At 38.3% G+C, this 20611-nt stretch overlaps 3 protein-coding genes and 1 long non-coding RNA gene across 5 annotated transcripts; 2 read left to right on the plus strand and 2 right to left on the minus strand.

The window, feature by feature from the left end:
• Positions 1 to 278: 278 nt before the first annotated feature.
• On the plus strand, positions 279 to 2385 carry LOC137241947 (uncharacterized). Its single transcript, XM_067769304.1, has 2 exons — positions 279 to 439; positions 496 to 2385. The coding sequence occupies exons 1-2, from the start codon at positions 407 to 409 to the stop codon at positions 1144 to 1146; spliced, it is 684 nt and encodes a 227-aa protein (XP_067625405.1). The 5' UTR covers positions 279 to 406; the 3' UTR covers positions 1147 to 2385.
• Positions 2386 to 2479: 94 nt separating this feature from the next.
• LOC137241948 (uncharacterized) lies at positions 2480 to 10785 on the minus strand. Its single transcript, XM_067769305.1, has 5 exons — positions 10629 to 10785; positions 10332 to 10542; positions 10082 to 10268; positions 9943 to 10018; positions 2480 to 3012 (listed from the first exon to the last, which is right to left on the minus strand). The coding sequence occupies exons 2-5, from the start codon at positions 10519 to 10521 to the stop codon at positions 2749 to 2751; spliced, it is 717 nt and encodes a 238-aa protein (XP_067625406.1). The 5' UTR covers positions 10522 to 10542; positions 10629 to 10785; the 3' UTR covers positions 2480 to 2748.
• Positions 10786 to 15284: 4499 nt separating this feature from the next.
• Positions 15285 to 17010, minus strand: LOC137241949 (uncharacterized). Its single transcript, XR_010950036.1, has 3 exons — positions 16857 to 17010; positions 16640 to 16796; positions 15285 to 16580 (listed from the first exon to the last, which is right to left on the minus strand). It is a non-coding gene; the product is annotated as an uncharacterized lncRNA (long non-coding RNA).
• A 772-nt stretch (positions 17011 to 17782) lies between these two features.
• LOC137241950 (zinc finger protein OZF-like) lies at positions 17783 to 20246 on the plus strand. Of its 2 annotated transcripts, none has more exons than XM_067769308.1 (4): positions 17783 to 18114; positions 18165 to 19130; positions 19203 to 19562; positions 19626 to 20246. In XM_067769308.1, exons 1-3 carry the CDS (start codon positions 17941 to 17943, stop codon positions 19554 to 19556), a joined length of 1494 nt encoding a protein of 497 aa, XP_067625409.1. In that variant the 5' UTR covers positions 17783 to 17940; the 3' UTR covers positions 19557 to 19562; positions 19626 to 20246. The 2 variants fall into 2 exon arrangements, with proteins under 2 accessions (XP_067625409.1, XP_067625408.1); XM_067769307.1 differs by having other exon boundaries at positions 19203 to 19552; positions 19626 to 20245.
• Positions 20247 to 20611: the final 365 nt, after the last annotated feature.

Genomic DNA, 20611 nt, shown 5'->3' on the forward strand with positions numbered 1-20611 from the left:
ATTTTCTATAACTACAAGGCAAGTTAAAGACAAATGAACATACAAGCTAAACACAAATAAACGTACATACATAATTCGGTTATGGCAAGCACAACAGTCTGTGAGTTGTTAGAACGACGGATATGAGTAGCCATTAACTCGCATACTCTAAAATTGGCATAAATACTCGTTGTATATGTTATACTCGTATATTGTAAATCGGACTTCATGCAATCCCACACGCATTTGCCTTCACCGACCGCCAACCGGTTTCGAACGCATCGGAATTGGAAACGCAATCAAAAACGGGTTGAATGCAAGTTTGTGGGGAATTGCATTAGGCCCGTCCCACATAGAACGCTTTGCTTAGAGCTTGACTTTGGCATTTATTATTTATATATTAATAAATCTTTATAACTGACAAACTATGTGTGAATTGTTTTGGTGCTCGCAGGTGTATGTACGTAATTCCTATGTTGATCAACTTGAATAACAAATGTTTTATTTTCCAAACAGGGATTTCATTCAATTGTTCTTTTGGCTTCTTGCGATGCGTCGTATAAGTTTACGCACATAGATGTGGGCGCTTACGGCAGTGAAGGCGACTCGAACATTTTTAAGAATTCGACATTTGGTTCGAAGGTACTAAGTGATCAATTACCATTTCCTGCCGACACCCTAATAGATGGAAAGAAAGTGCCGCATTTCATCGTAGCGGACGATGCCTTCCCGCTGGGTAAGAGAATAATCAAGCCATTTGCTCAAAAAACGCTCACAACAGAAGAGCGGATATTTAACTACCGCCTCAGCCGAGCATTTGAGAATGCTTTCGGTATATTAAGTACAAAATGGCTTTGTTTGCGCAAAATATTATTTTGTTCTCCTGATCGTGCCCAAGAAATAGTGTCAGCATGCTGTTTGCTACACAATTTCCTCTTAAACGAGGTTCGAGAAGAGTACTGTCCAGATACATTTTCTGGGTATGAAACCAACAATGGCGAGTGGGTTATAGGAGAAACCGAAAATTGGGATAGTGATCGAAACGAAACAAGATTTTATCGCGGAAGATCATCTGATTATGGAAATTATGTGCGTAACGTTTTAAAAGAATACGTGAATTCAGCACAGGGAGCCGTTCCGTGGCAAAATGTTGCGGCTTTTGTATAAGCATAATTTTATTTGTAGGAGTAGTTACACGCGAGATTGTTATACTGATAAAGAATTATGTGATTAATAAGTAAATTTACATATTTAAAGGTATTATGAAATTATGATTACTGTAATCGTATGTGCAATCAATTACACACGTAATCCTTATCTCCCAGCGCTGATATGTATGTATGCACATTTGCAAGAACGTTTAAATATGCATTCATATACGCTTGAATATGTAAATTAACTTATAAATCTCATAATTCATCATCAGTATAAATTTTTTCAGTATTTTATTGCTTCCCAATAAATTGTTTAAAAAAAAACCTACCCAGAAAAAATTTACTCAATATTAAAATATAGCAGATATACCAAAAAGAACATTACAGTAGAATGGAAAACTATAAAAGCATTCAACGTAACGCAGATGGCACAGAACGAAAATTGACACTGAAGATGGCACAACGCCGAAACCGGCTTGTCTCCAAACCAAATTGACAAGGGATGACGGGAAATCGTTCCAAAACAACTCAAATTCTTACCCTGTCGGAAAGACCAACATTAGAAAAGGATAAAAATGGAATTATTTCCAATTTTTCTTTTGTTTTTATATAATTTTCATTAATAACATAATTTATGTAAAAAACCGCATAAATACTGGCGACCAAGAAAATAGAATCAACCTCAGATTTTTAAGAGCTTTTTGAGTATGCAGTTTTGTAGTCCAATTGCAATCATCAGCACCTGAAGGTAATAGTTGTTTTTTGAAACTTTGTGGGCCGTTCTAAACTTAAAGTAGATTCAATTTTCTAGGTCACTAGTGCAGCTGCTCTCAAAAAACCTGTATAAAAACAAAAATTTAAATAAATTAGTAAATGAATTCATAACATAACTTTCGCGTTTACATTTATTAACTTATCAATATTACGAACTTTACACTGCCGATCAACTGAATAGTTTCAAAATTAAAAATGGTTTTATTCGAAACTTATATTTATTTATGAGTTTTCAATAATTTTCATTTAAAGTATAGCGGAATATAACAGATATGTGATATAAATAAAAATTTCAAAACTTACACAGAGTTCAGAAAAGTTAATCAGAGTTTGAAAGCCCGTCATCAAATTAGAATTACCACAAAACTTGTACGGAAAAAAAACGCAACAAACTCATAAATAAATATAAGACTAAAACCATTTTAAATTTTTATCCTATCCTGTTGATTGATAGTTTATGAAGGTATATAAAAACTTAAAGTAGAGAACTATTTTTATGATTCCCCGGCTAAGTGGAGGTTTTCCCTATCTTTACTACCGATTCCAAAGCGCTTCAAAAACTATTTCAAAATTTTATTGAAGAACTCTCTAAGAATTTTTTTCGGAAACGGCAAATCTCGATAAAAGATATTTTCAACTGAGATAGAGCTTTGTTGATACAACTTCTAACATTGGGCATTCTTGAAAAAAAGTTTGGAAGAAGACGCTCTTCAAAAGTTTGCATTTTAGGTACGTTTTTGTGGCATTTTCGAATCGGCATTCCAAATAAATTGTTGTTCCACTCAGCCGTCGACACATGAAAATAGTTCTTTAGTTTGAACTGGCTTATGAATTAATAGGTCTAGGAAGACTTTTCCCTTTCCGCGCCAACTTTTTGTAACAGCGTGTACATAAAGTTGCAGCATGCTTCATCAGCTACCTTCTTCGGAAGCTGCTTCAGTAGAAATTCGAAGCCTGCAAAAGCTTCCTTAAATGGAGACTCCGACTCCGATTCCCGCAACTTCAACGCATTGCCTTGTTTTTCCAAAAGGTCATCGAACTTCTGCCATATTTCCTGATTTTGGGGCTGGCTAGCTAAATGGGAACGTTTCGGTGGTGTGGGAGTCTATGAATAAACAATAATTAGCAAATCAGTATTGGTATTATCTAAAATCGTAGCAATTATAAATGCTTGTGCCCCTACCTCTACCCTCACGTCTATCACTGACACTAACCCTACATCTACCCCTCCTCTAATACTACCCCTTCCTTTAACCATATCTCTACTTCTACCCCTTTCTCTTTACCTACCTCTGTTCTTGTTGTTGTTGTAGCGGTGCTTCGCCCCGTTCAATAAGGTTGTCATCGCATTTTTTTCTTACAAATGCAGCAGCACCAATCCCGTGGACCGGGGTTAGCCTCAATGCTTTCCCGGAGCAGGAGGGTAAGGAGCAGTCCCGTTGCGAGGTGCTGCTCCATTGATGACAACTTTTGAGTGTTGTGTCTGGGTTAAACGGGGTTATCCCATGACGACAGCCCTTGGTCAGGAAAAAAAAATTCCGAGTAACTCCGGTAGCTGAGAACCTGCGGAATTGGGAGTTGCCTACCTCTTTTTTTTTTTTTTTTTTTGCGGGGAGGCTGAAAAATGCCTAATGCACCATAATTGCTGCCGTCGCAGCAACCGTGTGTCCGTAGACTAAAAAACAGCCCCGTTCTGGAACCGTCGCCCACCCCGGCACCACTTTCGCATTACTTCAGGGTGGCGTTCCATATTTCTCATTTTTTAAGAGCCTACTGTTGTCCCTGCGTCCAGGTTCCCGCTATTTGCTCTGAGTGTCCATTTAATCACCACTGCTTCGCATGCGCATTTCTCTGCGCTCCCTCTCAGCATCCATCAGGCGTGTCATTACTATAAATGCCATTTTGCTCACTGCAGTCCAGCATTCTTTCCTGCTGCACATATGTGAAACTAAATTTCTCGTGGTAGGTTCCTCCCCAAAGACTCCATGCAAGGTGAGTCTTTCTTCGTGGAAACGGGGGCAGTAGAACATGACGTGTTCTGCGTTTTCTAACTCTGTGGTACACATTGGGCAATGAGGATCTTCCTCTATCCTACGCTTCCATAAATACTCTTTGAAACCGCCATGTCCACTCATTATTTGCGTGAGATGGTAGTTCAGTTCGCCGTGCTTCCGCTCATTCCATTGAGCTACGTTCCAAACTAGTGTGAAAGTCCAACGCCCTTTACTCGAGGCCTCCCACCGTTCTTGCCACTTAGCTATTGTTTGTGTCCTTGCTCTTTTCTTGTCTTCTTCAGATGGTCGCTCGATATTAGTGTTATACAGATCGGCCATTTCGCTTGCCAGTAAGTCCACTGGGATTTTCCGGGTTAGAACCAGGATCGCGTCGTCGGACACCGTCCGATAAGCACTTGCTATTCTTAAAGAAGCAAGTCGGTACGCTGCTAATATATATTTTTGATGGGTCTGTTTAGATCCATACCACACTGGTGCTGCGTATAGTATTATTGAGCTGGTTACTGTGGACAATAGCTGACGTATAGCTTCGCGCGGGCCACCAATGTTAGGCATTATTCGCATAAGTGATCCATTAACTTCGGTAATTTTCTCCCCCACCGCTCTGAAGTGCTCTTTGAAAGTTAACTTAGAGTCAATGTGCACTCCTAAGTATTTTAAGGAATCCTTTGAGGTGATTTGATGATCCCCGACAGTTAAGACTAACTCGTTCGCCGACCGTTTGGAGCTTACTAATACCACTTCCGTCTTTTGGCTAGCCAACTCCAGTCCTGTATTGGTCAGCCATTCCTTTATTCTTGCTACGGCGTCATTACATAATGCTTGAAGCAGGTCCAGTTTCTTGGCCACTACTACCACTGCAATATCATCAGCATATCCCACAATTTGCGTGTTTTCTGGTAGATCAATCTTTAGCACCCCGTCATACATTACATTCCAAAGCGTTGGACCGAGAACAGATCCCTGTGGGACGCCTCCTGTGATTTTGTACTCTTTAGCTCCTTGATCCGTGTCAAAAAGAAGTACTCTGTCTTTAAGATAGCTACCTATAATTCTGCGTAAGTAAGCTGGAGTGCCGAAGCTTTGCAGCGCTGCCATTATCTGCATCCAGTTCGCAGTGTTAAAAGCATTCTTGATGTCCAACATAATCAGTGCACAGAACTTCCTTTTATTTTGGCCTCCAGAGATAGCTTCTCTAGCTATATTGACGACTGTTTGTATTGCATCTACGGTGGATCTTGATTTGCGAAATCCATATTGACTATTCGATAAGCCACCTGGTCTTTCTAGAGACAGCTGTAGGCGCTCACTAATTATACGCTCGAAAATCTTCCTTAGGGAATCCAGCATACAAAGTGGCCTATATGAGGATGGTTGGTCCGGCTGTTTACCACGTTTCAGCAATAGGACAAGTCTTTGTCGTTTCCACGGGCGAGGGAACACGCCTTCTTGCATACAGGCATTAAAAAGATCAGTAAATAATGTAGCCCTAGTTGTAATCGCGGCTTTAAGGGCTATGTTTGGTACTTAGTCGGGTCCTGGGGATTTGTTATCAGCAACTCTTTTTGCAGCGTCTAGATCCTCGCTTGGATAAGTCCAGCGATCTTGCGCCGGGAAAAGTGTTTCAACAATAATATTCATCAGTATCGTGCACGTAGGTTGCTGTGATATCGGTCCTTTAACTTTGGCCATCACAGTTCTGTAGGCTGATCCCCAAGGATCTAGGTCGACATTATCCAGCAGTTCCCTAAAGCATAACTTCTTGCTCTTTTTTATGGCATTTTTAAGTGCCTTTCTTTGTGCGACATAGGTGCTGTGTAGCTCTGCATATCGTGGTGATGAGCGTGCCCTCTGCGCTGTTCTTCGTGCTTTGTGGCATTTTCTACGCTCTTCCGCAATTTCGTCATTCCACCAATATACCGGAGTGCGCTGTGCTTTTCCGCGACTTCTGGGCATGGCAGCATCACATGCCATACATAGCAACTTAGTGATTTGAACCGACTGGTCTTCCGCATGCGATTCTCGTACTATGGCGTCCTTCCAGATAATGTCAAATATTTGTGGGTCGAAAAGGTGCTGTTTCCATTTCCTACTTTGTCGATGTCTTGCTGCTACTGTTCGTGGAGTTTCAAGCAGCTCTACGCTAATAGCTTTATGGTCGCTGTGTGTGTAGACGTTGCTTATGGACCATTTTGCTCGTCTTGCTATTTCGCTGCTAGCGAAGGTGAGATCTATAATGGATCGTCTGGTACCTGTATCGAAGGTATATATCCCTGGTTCATTTAGGAGTTCTAGCCTCAAAGAAGTAAGACTTTCGAGGAGAACTCTCCCTCTTTCGTTGGTTCGTCTACTTCCCCACACAGATGACCATGCATTGAAGTCTCCACACACTAAAAGCGGGTGTTTACCTCGTGCTTCAATGGTGATCCCGTATATCATGTCTTCGAACTCGGCGATGGTCATGCTCGGAGGGGCATAGCAACTGAAGACGTATATACCGTTGATTTTTGCCCACGTGAATCCTGCTACCGTTGGCGTCATAATTTCCTGTGGGAGAAATTTCCCTGGTGCCCAAATAGAGGCTTTCCCTGCTGAATCTGAGAGCCAACCCTGCTCCTGGCGATTTTTGTATTGTTCAGAGAGTACCACTATGTCATATCCTCCTTCATAGACTGTTTGGGATAATAGCTCTTGGGCTGCCTCGCAATGGTTTAAATTGAGCTGCAATACCCTCATGAGACAGTCATTTTGCTGCCCTCTCGTTGTGGGCATTTAAAACTGCCTGCTGAATGTTGTCCCCCACATAGCGCGCATTTCGGTGCATTTTCGCAACTTGCAGCCTTATGACCTTCCTGGCCGCATTTCCTGCATAGGCTAGACCTATCTACAGTCTCCTTACATTTCTGAGCTATATGCCCGTAGCCCCAGCACCTATAACAGCGTTTTTCTTGCTTGAGCTCTCTAATTCGGCAGGAAACCCATCCTACCCGGATTCTTTGCGTATTAAGAACCGCCTTGGAATCATCCGCTGTAAGGCTTATAAGTGCCGACTTCGTGCCACTGTACCCTGTGCGTATGCTTTTTATGGCAGCCACATCTGGAAGTTTGATGTTGCATTGCTGGTGGAGGGCGTTGCAAATCTCCTCGGGCATAGTAATCTCATCGAGATCTCTGCACTGTAGCGTGACCATTTGGGACTTTGTTATAACTTTAGCTGAGTCCTTTAGTACCGCTTCAATTTCTGCTTGGTACGCGCTTGTTTTCCCATCTTGCGATTTTTTCAGCTCTAGTAACAGCTCTCCTTTCGCCGTTCTTCTAATCGTTTTGACGTCATCACCCAGGGATTTTAATTCGTCGCATCTTCTCACTTTACGCAATATGTCGGCGTACGTCGCATCCCCCGCCTTGGAAATGATGATTGCATCCGGCCTAGCCTTAAGTGATTTTTTCTTGCTCTTCTTTTTGGCTAACTGCCACTCTCCCGTCTTTTGGGCTGCAGTTTCCTCTTTCCGCTCCGTCTTCTCTTGCGTTTCTTGCCGTCGTTTGTGTCCACCCACGTGCCCTGGTAAGACATCTTTTAGAGTAGTAGTGGGTTTTACCACGTTGTTCTCCTTGGTCGAGTACGAATTATTCCTCGGTCGCTTTCCTGGGGGTGATGGACTTCTATCCTTGGCGCATTCGCTTGCACGCAATTTATGTTCTAAATTCTTTACCTCTAGGGCCGACTCGATGTACAGCACTTTTATTACGGAGGCCAAGCGCTTGATTTCCGCGTGTATATTATTACGCCCTATGAAGAACTGCATCAAGTCCTCAATCGCCTTGCCTAGCTTGGTCATCTTTTTCTCTCCAGGGGGGTTTTGCTGATTTAACGCCGCTGACGCCTGCTTAATTAGCTCACTTAATAATGGTGTGCCCGTTTGAGCCTTGCTGTCGGAGTTCTTTTTGCAAAGCTTCGGTGTAGCACCCGGCGACAATGCTCCTTGCTTGCTTTCGGCCTCCGCTCCTTTGGGTTTCGTTACCACTTGCGACGAAATGTTAAGGCCCCCAGCCGATGGGCCACGCCCTTCTGGAGAGCGAGCTAGCTTCCTTCCTACAAATGGATTGAACGCCATTTCATTCTCCTGTGTTTGGTTTTTTATTTTAGTATTGTTGTTGCTCATCATTTATTTAATTGGGTCCCCACTTGAGGCCGCTATCTTGGTCCGAGTGTGCAGTTACCTATATAGATCCCGTGGTTGTCTATGCGAAGGCAGGGAGGCCACGTGAAGGTTGACGCAGTCCCTCATGAAGACTGCGTTCAGAGCCAGATCAGTATTAATCGGGAGGATCTCAACCGAACCTGCACCACCAACTTAATGATGACGGACTTTGAACGTACCCCAAGGCCTGCCAAGGTTTTAACGGGACGGAGACGAATGGGACATTAACCGGAAAGTCATTTCGACGGTGTGTCAAGCCGTGTACTGAGATTTCCGAATGCCACATTCGCCAGCCCTTAACAAACATATCCGAGTCGTTGATTCCAGTATACCTTAATTAAGACCTTACTGGGCTCAGTCTTAATGTGACAATCACCTTAAATTTACAAATAATTTACCTCTTTACCTTCCTGAGTGTGTATCCCACGTCGTATAGTTGCCTCCCTATCTTGGGTAGGTATTCCCTCGAAGCAACCCCGCACTAGGCTGTGGATGCTTAATTCAGGGCGGCATCTATTCGCCCTGTCACTGGAGGTTCTCAGGGTGCTTTAGGCCTTTTAAGCCAAACCCTCCTCACCAGCCGCTCTTGGTCGAGGGCTGCTTATTTGATATTCGCAGCTAACCTAATTAATAGGCCGTTCACTGCCCGCCAGCAGTGACCCCCTTGGCCTGAGTTGCCTACCTCTATCTCCGCCCCTACATCTACCTGTAAACCTACCTCTCCCTCTATCACTGCTCCTATCTCTACCCCTGCTTAGCATCCCATCCACCGCATGTTGTTGTTATTCGCCCCCGTTCATGCAAAACCACCACCACTTATAGGTTTTCATCAAGATCATCAATCATAGTTCAAGGAAAACAGCTGTTTCGACAGGGTTGGGCCATAGAGAGTGAGTCGTTAGATCTGTTGGTCCACATCGCAATAAAAAAGTGGTTTGTCATGTGGGAACTCATCGCAGGCTATACACATATCGGACATGTCCGGGTTGAGTCTGGATAAGTAGGCGTTTGTTCTACTACAGTATACAGAACGAAGTTGAATCAGAAAGATGCGCGCCTCCCTCGGTAGTAGGCCGAGGCCGTTCCGGATAACTCCACCAATAACGATGTTCACCGGGCGCAACTCTTCCAATTTTTTGTATCATGGATAAGCTTGCGAGTCTCGAATGTTTCAATTTGTCAAACGGCGGTGGAGGCACAAGTTGTCGGGCTTCCTTCATATACTTGCGGAGATGTTTTGTCACGTTCCTGGGAGGCGGAGCAGTGTCTAATAATTGTCGACCTGGATATCCGGGTTGATGACAATTCATTAGATGCTGTTTAGTGAACATTTAATTGCGCTCTTTGATGATTATCGTCTTTGCAGTTGCAGTTTTGGGTGCGGTATTTTGTAAGGCGACTACATTGGCTAATTGCCTTATATGTACTCAGCAACGTTTCTTTGCCTTTACCCCAGATGCTGCCAGCAAGGGACTTGAGAATTTTGTTGCGACTTTGTACTTTAGAGGCGACTGCGGTGTCATGTTCGTGGAAGCAGAGGCCACCATCGAATGTCACACCAAGGATCTTGCGTTGGGTGACTGTCGGTAACCTAGTACCGTCGATGAGTATATCTAGTTCGTCATTAATCTGCTTATTCCCCGTCGTGAATAGGGTTTCTGAAGATTTGGTTGTCTGCATAGGATACTATTGTAACTACTTCTCTTCTTAGATGTTGCGTTCCTAAATTGAAGAACCCACCGCATCTTTCATCTCGGCACCAATAGCTATTTATTTATAATATAGAAGATACATACGTATGTATATACATAAACTTACATATTCATATTGAGAACCAGGGCGTTTTGATGTACTCGCTTCCTCATTTTGGGAATCATCACTGGTAGTGAAAGTTCTGCAAAGAAAAGGAAATTGAATATGATTACTTAAAATTTAATGATATTGTGTGTATATGTACCTTCTCTTTTGGGATACATTTGGCAGGAAGGACATCTCTTCCGCAAACTCCCAATCGATATCCTCATTAAAATATGGCTCACTGAGCTGCTCCCCACCGGCACTTCCACTCTTAAATTTGTTCGTGGCCTTCGCCCGGTAGCGGTAGCTTTCCCTCAAGCTCACCCACGCAGCTTTGCACTCTTCCACTAAATAAAAATACTATAAGTTTTCAAATTGGTATGAATATACAACGTATTATACATACTTACCCGATTTACCAAGCGTAGAACCTATCTCATTCCACGCCTGATCCACTGCATTTTTATTTGAATGCAGCGGATCGCCGATATTCCAAATCCGATTTTTTGATTTGACGGTTGAAATAAGGTTGCGCTTTTCCTCGCTGGAAAAGTGCAATATGCGCTTCTGACGCTTGAGGGCTTTTGCTGTGTTGTCCATTCCTGGGGCCTTATTCGCTAACTGTGAGTTTTAAAATGTACACAAGAAATTGCGTAAACTTTGAAATTCTTATTCTGTAAAGCAAAACTATGAACAAAAAAACTCACTGATAAAAAGTCAGTCGATAGTATTTTTGAAAGTCTAAATGTCACTTTTTCTTCAAGAAATAATGCACAACCATTTATTTCTTGGCAAAGAAAGAGTTTACGTGTACACTTTTTCTAAAAAAATCTTTAGAAAATAGTAGTAGAAAATGTATTAAATTTCTTCAGAGCTGCGTACTGCAAAAGAAAATTTCACTCATAAAATTTTTCTTGAGCATTTCTTGGCTGTCATTTTATATGGAATTTTTGGTTTTCTTAAAAGCCAAATTAAACTTCCTTAACCCTAACGCCATAGTCGTAACCATACCCATATCCATAACCATCTCTATTGTGATCGATTAATGGTGCCATAACCGTAAACAGCTGACCATTGCTGTCACGAGCTGCGAATGTTTTGTTTATAAAAAGTGATTGTGCAAAGTGATTGCAAAATTTGGTAATTTTTAATCAAAATAAAGTAAAAGAAACATTTTTAATAGTATTTTTATTAATATTGCAACAAATTGGGTGCATATCTACATAGTGAAACAATTAGGTGGTGAATAAAGCCCCATATCTACACGTATCTCAATGTGAGCTGTTCACATATTAAAAGTTTAACAAATTAATAAGGATTTTGGTATTCTTACAGATTTAATGAAATATAGCACTACATATAGGAGAAGATTTATATATATTTGAGTGCAAGGACGTGAACTTAACAGTAATTATCTTCAAATAAAACACGGAAACTGCCACACAAAACCTTTTGGTGCTTAGAACCGGCTGCCGTGGGAAGTGCATTAATACTCTGTCGTTATATTTGGTAGGGTCTGTTAGGGATTGACGGTTGACCATATATACCAAAACCAGCAAAGCGGTTGCATATCCTGAGGTGCTCTTACCTTTTGGTCTGTTGGTCGACCAATTGCTTGATCTCGGCATTGAGAGCAATGATTTTTGGTAAAAGTCTAGTTGAGGGGCCGACTGCTAATACGCTACCAAAAATTTCGAGTGAGGTGTCAAAAGACGCGTATTAATCTCGAGAACAATAATCCGAAGGCGGAAATTTTGTATCTCTGTCCGGAGATATTTGCAGTTGAAGATGGCGATTTCCATGTGTTTGTTGTTGTGTTTGTACCCACAAGAAAAATTGTGCATCACCGTGGCGGTAGCCACGGTTATACCACACACCCGGACTTGGCATGGCGTAGCCCAGGGTTATTTTTTATAAGCGTGGCCGAAGACCGCCAACGCAGAAAGGTGTTCTGCGCAAAATAATATGGATCCCACCCCCGGTTTCGGAGGTACCCGCGGGTCTTTTTTCGGTTTTTCGTTAATATCTTTTGAACGAGTTAATATTTTTATTTTCCGCCTTTGGATTATTAATACTGATGTCAAGACGCGTCGTTTGACACCTCTCTCGCAGTCGACCCCTCAACTAGACTATTACCTAATTTTCTTGGTGTGGAAGAACGTTTATCCATTACACTTCAGTAAAAAATTTTCAGATATTAGCATCGTATATTGTATTAATTAGTATGATTTTTAGGTACTTGCACATGGTATTCCTTTCAAAAAATAGCTTGGAGCCACAAAATTGGAAAGAGCACTGTGAGGATGATTGTGTTGGAGACTTGCGAGGCTATGTGGAAAACGCTTTCCCCAATATATTTAAGTGAACCCACAGAGCAGCAATAAAAAGATATAACAACTGACTTTTCCAAAAGTGGAATATGCCAAATCGTGTAGGTGCTATTGATGGAAATCACGTTGCTATAAAATGCCCTCCGAAGTCAGGATCATTGTTTTTCAATTATAAAAAGTTTTTCAGCATTGTCTTGTTAGCAGCATGCGATGCTAAATACCAGTTTACCGCTGTAAGCGTAGGAGCTTATGGAAGTCAAGGAGATGGAGGCATTTTTCATGCATTAAGGTTTGGAGAAGATCTGTTGGAAAATCGATTACCACTTCCACCAGATACTCCTCTTCCATTATCGCCACAACCCTTTCCGCATTTCTTCGTTGGAGATTGTGCATTTTGCTTAAAAAACAATCTAATGAAACCATATCCGGGAAAGAATACGACAAGGTAACAGCGAGTTTTTAATCACAGACTGTCGCGGGCCCGCCGCGTTATAGAAAACGCATTTGGGATTTTGACTGCGCGATGGAGAGTATTGAAAGCCAAAATGGAGTTTTATCCTGAAAATGCAGAAAAAATCGTTTCGCATGTTTAGTGCTGCATAATTTCATTATGTTCCACGAAACTAGTCGGTGGTATTGCCCAGAAAACTACACTTGCGGAGAAGGGGCGGGTGCAGAATGGAGGAACGAACTAAGAACTTGTTGAGGTCCGCTGCGGACAGTACACTCATTTCGAAGAAGGGGCCGAAATAGTACATACGAGTATTGGGAATACCTTACCAACTACTTTATGACCGATGGTGCAGTAGCATTTCAAAATCACATCGAGTAATATATTTCAGGAGGTAAGAACGCAACTTATATACACTTGTCTAGAAGTTATTTCACATTTTGACTACCTCCTTATAGATCATTTCGGCGGAAGGCGATACACAACAAAACAAAGCAACAACAATTGCTGCTGCACAAACACAATGCTGCTACAAAATCACAAGCTTCTCAAATTATTTTAACATAGAATAATATAATTTATTTCATTTTTTTCTGTATACATACAGTAAAGAACGATATTGAAACAATACTTCATATATTTTTAAAACATATATTATGGTTTTTTATATATAAAGTTAGTTCAAATAATTTCACTAAATAAAAAATTGGTAAAAATTGCAATTCTGCTTCGTGTATATTAAATAGAGCATAATATAATACCACAAAGTTTGTATTTTGCATTCTTATTATAGTTATGCACTTTAGTGTTTACACATACTAATATTTAGTATAAAATGGAAAGTGCAAAATTCAATTTAAATATTTTGCCGGAAAACGAAAAATTGAATTCAAAATTTTGAAGGAAAACGAAAAAAATTTTTAAATACATATTTTCTGCACTTTCATAAATACGCAAATTTAGTTCATATAAATAACTTTAAAAACACGTCACGAACTTTGAAACTTTTTGAGCAGAACTTTTAAAAAATCTCTTGTATGCAACTTTGTTTCTTATTCAATTTTGTTATAATAATGTGCAAGTTAGAAAGTGTTAAATTTTCATCCCCTAATGCATGAACAAAAATTTACGTTTGAGCTATTACTAACCAATGGGCAACAAAGCTGCATACTCAAAGATTACCTAAAAATCAATTCTGGCAATGTGTAAACTTTGAAACTTTTATATACGTATTAGATTTTTGTTATAGATTATGCTATATTTTAAATGAATATCAATAATAACACATACAGCTGTGAATACGACAATAGCAGTCTGAATTATAAACGCTATTTTTTCCTTTTATTTATTTTCGTTAATTTTAGAAATAACTTCAATGAATTGTATAACCAAACACATGTAAACTAATTTCGAAAACATTTTCGGAAAAATGCGAAAATTCGAAAGGTGTTAAAAAATCTTCATGCAAATTTCAAACTTTTATTAAAGTTTTCAGAATTTTTTTTAGTATGAACTTTTGTAATCCAATCAATTTTAGTATAACAAAGGGCATGTTTGAGGTCTCTCAAAAATCGCATTAATTTTTGCCAATTTTTTTTCAAAGATTGTTTTAGATTTCCTTCCATATAAATATTTACTCTTTGTTTGGAACCAAATCTAAAACACTCTTAAAAAAAAATTGGGAAAAATCAATGCGATTTTTGAGAGACTTCAAACATGCACTTTGTTATACTAAAATTGATTGGACTACAAAACTTCATACTAAAGAAAATTCTCAAAACTGTAAATAAAAGTTTGAAATTTGCATGAAAATTTTTTAACACCTTTCGAATTTTCGCGTTTTCCCGAAAATGTTCGCGAAATAAATTTACATTTGTTTGGTTATACAATTCATTGAAGCTATTTCTACCATTAACGAAAATAAATAAAAGGAGAAAATAACTGATAAATACATCAGTGATTTTCACTGCTGTTTTAGTGCTCGCAACTGTACATCAATATATGTTACGAATAAAACTATTTTCACTATTAATATGCGCAGGTGTTTACATATCTACTATTATAAAAATTTAAGTTCTTATGTGTGTTTCTTTGTTACATTATCACAATTCAATAGTCACCATATTTTTTTATACTCGAATTAACGTATTATTATATTAGGATAGGTCAACTTTCATGTTACATGCAACACAACATATAATATATTAATAAATAAAGAAATTAATGTATCACAATTCGATTTTCAATCTACATTTTGTACTTTCTTAGGAATTTCAAATATATCTACATACAAAAGTTATTGCAACATTTTATCAGTTGTTTGTTTCTTTTATTTAATTTTATTAATTTTAGAAAAAATTTGAATGTATTGTATAAAGAAAACTATGTAAACCAATTTCAAAAAAGTTTTCAAACAAATTAGAAAATTCAATAAGTTTTTGAAAATCTTCATAAAAAATTAAAAATTTTTACTTGGAATTTAAAAAAAATTTTGAGTATGGAGTTTAGTAGGTTAATAAATTTTAGTCCAACAAAGTGCACTTTTGAAGTGTGTCAAAAGTCAATGGGAATTTTGGCAGACTTCAAAATTGCACTTTGTTAGACTAAAATTCATCAACCTACAAAACTCCATACTAAAAAATGTTCTAAAATATCCAAGTAAAAAGTTTGAAATTTTTATGAAGATTTACAAAAACTTCTGGAATTTTCTAATTTGTTTGAAAACGTCTTTGAAAATGGTTTATCTAGTTTTCGTTATACAATACATTCAAGTTTTTTCTAAAATTAATAAAATTAAATTATAGAAACAAATAACCAATAAAATGTTGCAATAATTTTTACTACTGCTTTTTTGAACAAAACTGTACATCCATTTATACATACAGTTTGTACTTTCATTAGGAATCTCAACTAAACATCCCGTGGTATATTTGCAGTCGCATTCATATTGACATATTAAATATATCACGGGATGTATTCAGATTTCATTACAATTTAAAAGGAAATTAAATAGAAAAATCAGTCAATTTCTTTATAAACTAAGAAGACAGGTTTTGCTATTGAAAGGCTGGCGTTAAAAAGCGTAAAGAGGCAGACATACAAATATGTATAAAAAGTGGATACACAAAAACTTCTTACTTACATATATTTGTATGCCTGCTTTTTTTGGTAATTGTTTACTTTAGCTCCAAACTGATAAAACACATCCAGAAATGTTGGCAGAGGTGTCGGGTGACTGGTTTTGACCTCGGTATAAATAATCCAAGGCGAAAATTAAAAAGTTTATTTCAGGCAATAGATATTTTCAAAAACTGGTTTCAAATTTTCAGGTGGTTGTATTTTTGATGATTTTGTTGTAGACCACAATTACGCAGAAATAATTTAGATCGCGTACCCGGCGTTGGATCAGGCTCTCGATTTTGGCTCAACCGGGGGGTTGTTTGTTTCTGAACACCTTTTGATTGAAGCAAAATGTTTTTTTCGCCTTCGTATTGATCCCGCGGTCAAGGCCCGCCTTTTGACATCCCTCCCGACATTTTGGACGTGTTTTAGTGATTGTGAGCTAAAGTAAACAATTACCCATTTGTAGTGCCAGCCTTTTAGTTTTAAAATTACAAAAATGGCAATCACCCTACTGGTTGCCATACAAGTATTCCACAATATCTGCTTCGTTGTTCTCCTCAATCTGAGCTTGCATGACTATCTCAGTGCACCGTTGTCACCACCGCCTGCCTTTTCTTCTTCAAACTTGATATGACGGACTTATATCGGCACTGTAATTCTCGCGGCGAGCTCTACACGCACATTCATCCCTAAAAGTGGGTGTATTTTTGCCACCTTCAACACTTCTGGTTATATTTTGAGAGCTATGCCGCATTCTGTTGTAATAGAAAATTTGTTCATAATCAAACATGTTAAGTAATTCCATTATACTTACGGTCGGGATATAATGTGGGCTCTTAAGAACTGAAGACTCTCTAAGAAAACCCACTGCCTTCCATCAGACGCGCCACTTCCTGAAGTGTTTTTACTGCTCCTTATCTCTTTACTAAAACGCTCTCGTAAATTCCCCCATCGCCTTACTGCTACTGCCACTATTGGGAATAATCATACCTATGTACGCACATATTATAAGATTATTCATTTTTACTTACAATCCACACCTAAATTCTCTGCTATATCCTTCCAAGCGGCACTTTTTTATTTGCGTCCTTAAAATCCCGGTTTGCCTTGTTAAAGGCATGGGAAATCGCGTACAAATTCAATTAATTTGCAGTCATCCATTATGATCTGCATAAACAATAAACGAAATTAATTTGTCTTTCAAATAAACGAAACAATAGAATTTTTAATTACACAAACAAAAAATCGGCAAACAAAAAAATAGGCGAATGAACAATCAGCTGTTTGTGGATATGGCAGAAAACCAAAATTCAATTGGTTGGCTATGGTATGGTTATGGCGTTATCGTTATGGTATGGCACCATTAATCGATTACATTGATTTCCATAAGGTAGGTCCGATCAGCTGTTTTATTTGGTTATGGTTTTATGGTTATAAGTCACCATTAATCGGGCCTTAAGAGCTGCATACGGCCCTTAACCATACCCACATCCATAACCATCTCCAATGTGATCGATTACTGGTGCATTAACCTAAAAATCGTGAAAATTTTATACAAAATGAACAAAACGCAAAAATTACAAACGTATTCCACAAAAAATAAGTCTCTTAGTCATAATGTATCCAAAACAATGAATAAAACCTACAAAAAGTTATTAAATTCGCCAACCCAAATATTTTTAGATTATGGATATGGCGAGAAACCAAAAACCAATTGGTTGGCTATGCCTTTAGCATTATGGTATGGCACCATTAACCGATTACATTGATTTCCATAAGGTAGGTTCGATCAGCTGTTTTGTCTGGTTATGGTTTTATGGTTATAAGTCACCATTAATTAGTACTTTAAGCGCGTCATTGGATACCATGACTCAGTTTTATCGATAAACGACTATGTTGTGACTATCGAGTTCTTTCTGGCTATCGAGTCATTGCTTTCTCTGAGTTTGTTTTTTGTTTGGTTTTGATAAGTGGTCAAGTGTAGAAATAAGTGGTCAAGTGTAGAAATAAAAGCGTAGTAAACAATGAATAAAAGCGTACATAAGTAAAAACAAGCATAAACAAATATCAAAAAGTATATTTCCTTCAATACTTATTAAAAAGATCTTAATTAAAATGCACAGACAACAAAGCAGTGAATTTAGCACAACCAATGACTGGCAGCGCTGGTGCCGACTCTGTGCGAAACGCGATGGGACATATTTTGATGTATTCCATAGATCAACTGGACAGGAAATGATCGCTAATATGAATATCACAGATGTAATTAAAGACTACTTTCAAATTCACGTAAGTACTATTGAACAATATTAATTGCTAGTATTAACACGAAACTGCAGATAAAACAGGATGCCCAGCTACCGCTGTTAATATGTACAGAATGCTGTAATACAATAACTTCGCTGGAGTCTTATGCTGAACATATTAAAAAAGTGCAAAAAATGTATGAAGATTTAAAAAATGCAGATAACTCTGATATGGATATAAAAGATTTGTATTATAAATTCGGTATAGTGAAATGCGAAGTTTTTGTACCGCAATCATTACCTGGCTCTGATTCCTCCACGACAACGTCTGGTATCGAAGAAATATTTGTTGATACCATTGGTCAAGAAGTTAGTGTTAAGGATGAAGAAATGGATGAAACTGAACTTAAAACACAAACAGTGCAAAACAAAGCAGAAATTAAAATTGAAATTCCCGACCCCTTCGACAATGGTAAACTGAAAATACCAGAATGTACACAAATCAATTTAGAAGACAGTGACGTGGATGATCGTGAAAGTAATAAAAATTATGCATCTAGTATGGAAGATTTTGAAAACGAAATCAAATCAATGAGACATAAAGAGTCTGGTAAAAATTCGCATGCGCCTAAAGATACCAAGAATGCAAATTATACATGTTATATTTGTCGTCAGCGTTTTGTACAAAATAGGAATTATGTTGGTCATATGAAGAGTAAACATGAAATCGATGTGCCACTCTATAATTGTCAGCAATGTCAAGAAAAAGAAGCGCATTGCTCATTTAGGCGTAAAAAGGATTTGGATCGTCATATAAAAAAAGTACACGAGCCCACTGTTTATCCATGCCCACATTGTGAGCGCAAATTCAAGGGGAAAAAAGTGGCAGAAAATCATATCAGAATCGAGCACGAGGGCGAAGGTACATTCATTTGTGAAGAATGCGGTGAGAGTGTACGTACAAAAGAGCGTTTGGTCGAGCATATGGCCATACATACAGGTGGCGCATTTGAATGCAAAGATTGTGGTAAGCGTTTTGCAAGGAAAAATTATTTGAAGGTATATAAATATTTAATTAATCATAGCAACAACTAGCATTTATTTAAATATTATTTTGCTTCTATATTACAGAAGCATTTAGAAATACATGGAGATAAACATATATGCGGCGAATGCGGTGCGAAGCTAACAACGTCTAAAGCTCTCAAATATCATATGAAAGTGCATTCTGATGAAATGCCTTACAAATGTAACTATTGTGGACGTAGATTTAAGCGAACGAAAAATCTAAAAAACCATCTCATTACACACACTGGCCTCAAGCCGTATTCATGTGATTTCTGTGATAAAACATTTTCAACGGGTTCGAGTTGCCGTTATCATAAAAAGCATTTACATCCAAAGGAACTTGCCGCTATGGAGGCGGCAGGTGTTAAATCATACACAAAAAATATACCTAAGATGCATGTATTAAAAGCAATGTGAGCGCAAGTAAATTCAGTTGTGTCATGTGTAATAAATAATAATAACCAATTTTTGTATTTCTTTATGCAGAACACAAGCTGCAGGCGATGTCGTAAAACCTGATGATACTGTAAGCGACAAGAGAATCAAACTTCCAAAATTGGACTCAGATTTACCTGATGCTTGAACACATCAAAGAGAACAAATTGTATACTACATACGTTGAATTTTTCAGTCTGAGTGAATACGTTACGGACTATTTTGATTAAAAAATCGATGTATTGATGTAGTTGTTTCAACGACAAAACTTCCGGTGGTACTTTGCGAGATATGTTCCTCCGTACTTGCATCAGACTATAGCCATGTCGTTGCAAAGAGATGAAGAAACTTTTTATAGAACTCTCCCAAATCATGTTTGCAAAAACAAATTTAGACGAATCAATAAACTGAATTCCAAAAAAACCAAAGGTCGAAGTGGGGCGTATCTGAGAGGGTCAAATCAGACGTTCCTGGATGATAAGATCTTACACTCCGCCGTCTATGCGTATTTCACGGCTGCAATATTCATTGATTTTTAAAGAAGTGTTCATTTTAAACTTTTAACCTAGCTAGTAGTAAAGTTTTCAACAAAGGGATTTTATTATATCCTTTTTTTTAATTAAAAAAAAATTTTTTTTTTTAATAAATTGATGTGTCCAACTTTGGCACACTCTTTTGCATATAGAACCTATACCAGTTATTAGGTCAGCAAATTTTCTTTTGTTATAAACGACGTTTGTGGATGTCTATCTAACTCAATTATGTAAATTTTGACAAAAAGTGATACACAGCTATTTTATGGCCACATAAAATGTATAAAATGATATATGGACATAAAAAACACTGAAGTCACGGAAAAGCAACAAATTTCTATCGTAGTATGAGAAGCATAATTTCAATGTAGAACGTAATATCGTGATGCCGCTTATCCCTTTTCTCTATGCAATGAACTCACAAGCTTTTGATGGAAGAAAAACTGCTCATACCCAAGCGTGTCGACATCAAATCTGAGACCCATCGTACTGCATTCTCTATGA

Source organism: Eurosta solidaginis, chromosome 2 (genome assembly GCF_040869045.1).
Source record: "Eurosta solidaginis isolate ZX-2024a chromosome 2, ASM4086904v1, whole genome shotgun sequence".
NCBI lineage: Eukaryota > Metazoa > Arthropoda > Insecta > Diptera > Tephritidae > Eurosta > Eurosta solidaginis.